Consider the following 652-nt stretch of genomic DNA (forward strand, 5'->3'; position numbering starts at 1 on the left):
CCAGCAGCAGCAGCAGCAGCAGCAGCAGCAACAGCAGCAGCAGCAGCAGCAGCAACAGGATCCAAGAGGGTTTGTGAAGGCTCCTCGTGCTGCTCCTGCTGCTGCTGCTGCTGCGACCTCAACACTCAATGCAGCAGCAGCTCCTTTCTTTCCTTCTTCCCTTCGCCAACTGCTGCAGCGGCCCACTGATTTGCTGCTGCATGCGCCCCCCACCAAAGACAGAGGCGAACAGCAGCAGCAGCAGCAGCAGCAGCACCCGCAGCAGCACCCGCAGCAGCAGCTGCTGCAGCAGCAGCAGCAGTTACTGATGCAGCAGCAGCAACAGCAACAGCAGATGCTGCAGCAGCAGCAACAGGAACAGCAGCAACAACAGCAGCAGCAACAACAATTTCTACAGCAGCAGTTGCAGGAGCAGCTGCAGCAGCAGTTGCAGCAGTTGCAGCAGCTGCAGCAGCTACAGCAACTGCAGCAGCTACAGCAGCAGCAGCAGCAGCAGCAGCAACAACAGCAGCAACGCTATCCCCAAGGGGGTGAGTGCCCTCCCCTCCCGTTGCTGCTGAGTGCAGCAACTCCTGGGCTGTTCAGCAGCAGCAGCAGCAGCAGCAACAGCAGCAGCAGCAACAGCAGCAGCAGCAGCAGCAGCAGCAGCAGC

At 60.3% G+C, this 652-nt stretch overlaps 1 protein-coding gene across 1 annotated transcript in view; it reads left to right on the forward strand.

Moving 5' to 3' along the window:
* Positions 1 to 652, forward strand: part of EMH_0018610 (uncharacterized protein) — a gene marked incomplete at both ends in the record, with an annotated part of 4,397 nt that overhangs the window by 3,304 nt on the left and 441 nt on the right. Inside the window, one exon of the mRNA XM_013501184.1 lies at positions 1 to 649. Within this exon, the coding sequence (XP_013356638.1) occupies positions 1 to 649 (649 nt within the window). The remainder of the gene's footprint in view (positions 650 to 652) is intronic.

This window comes from Eimeria mitis, genomic scaffold (assembly GCF_000499745.2).
Source record: "Eimeria mitis Houghton genomic scaffold, Emh_scaff648, whole genome shotgun sequence".
In the NCBI taxonomy this organism is placed as follows: domain Eukaryota; phylum Apicomplexa; class Conoidasida; order Eucoccidiorida; family Eimeriidae; genus Eimeria; species Eimeria mitis.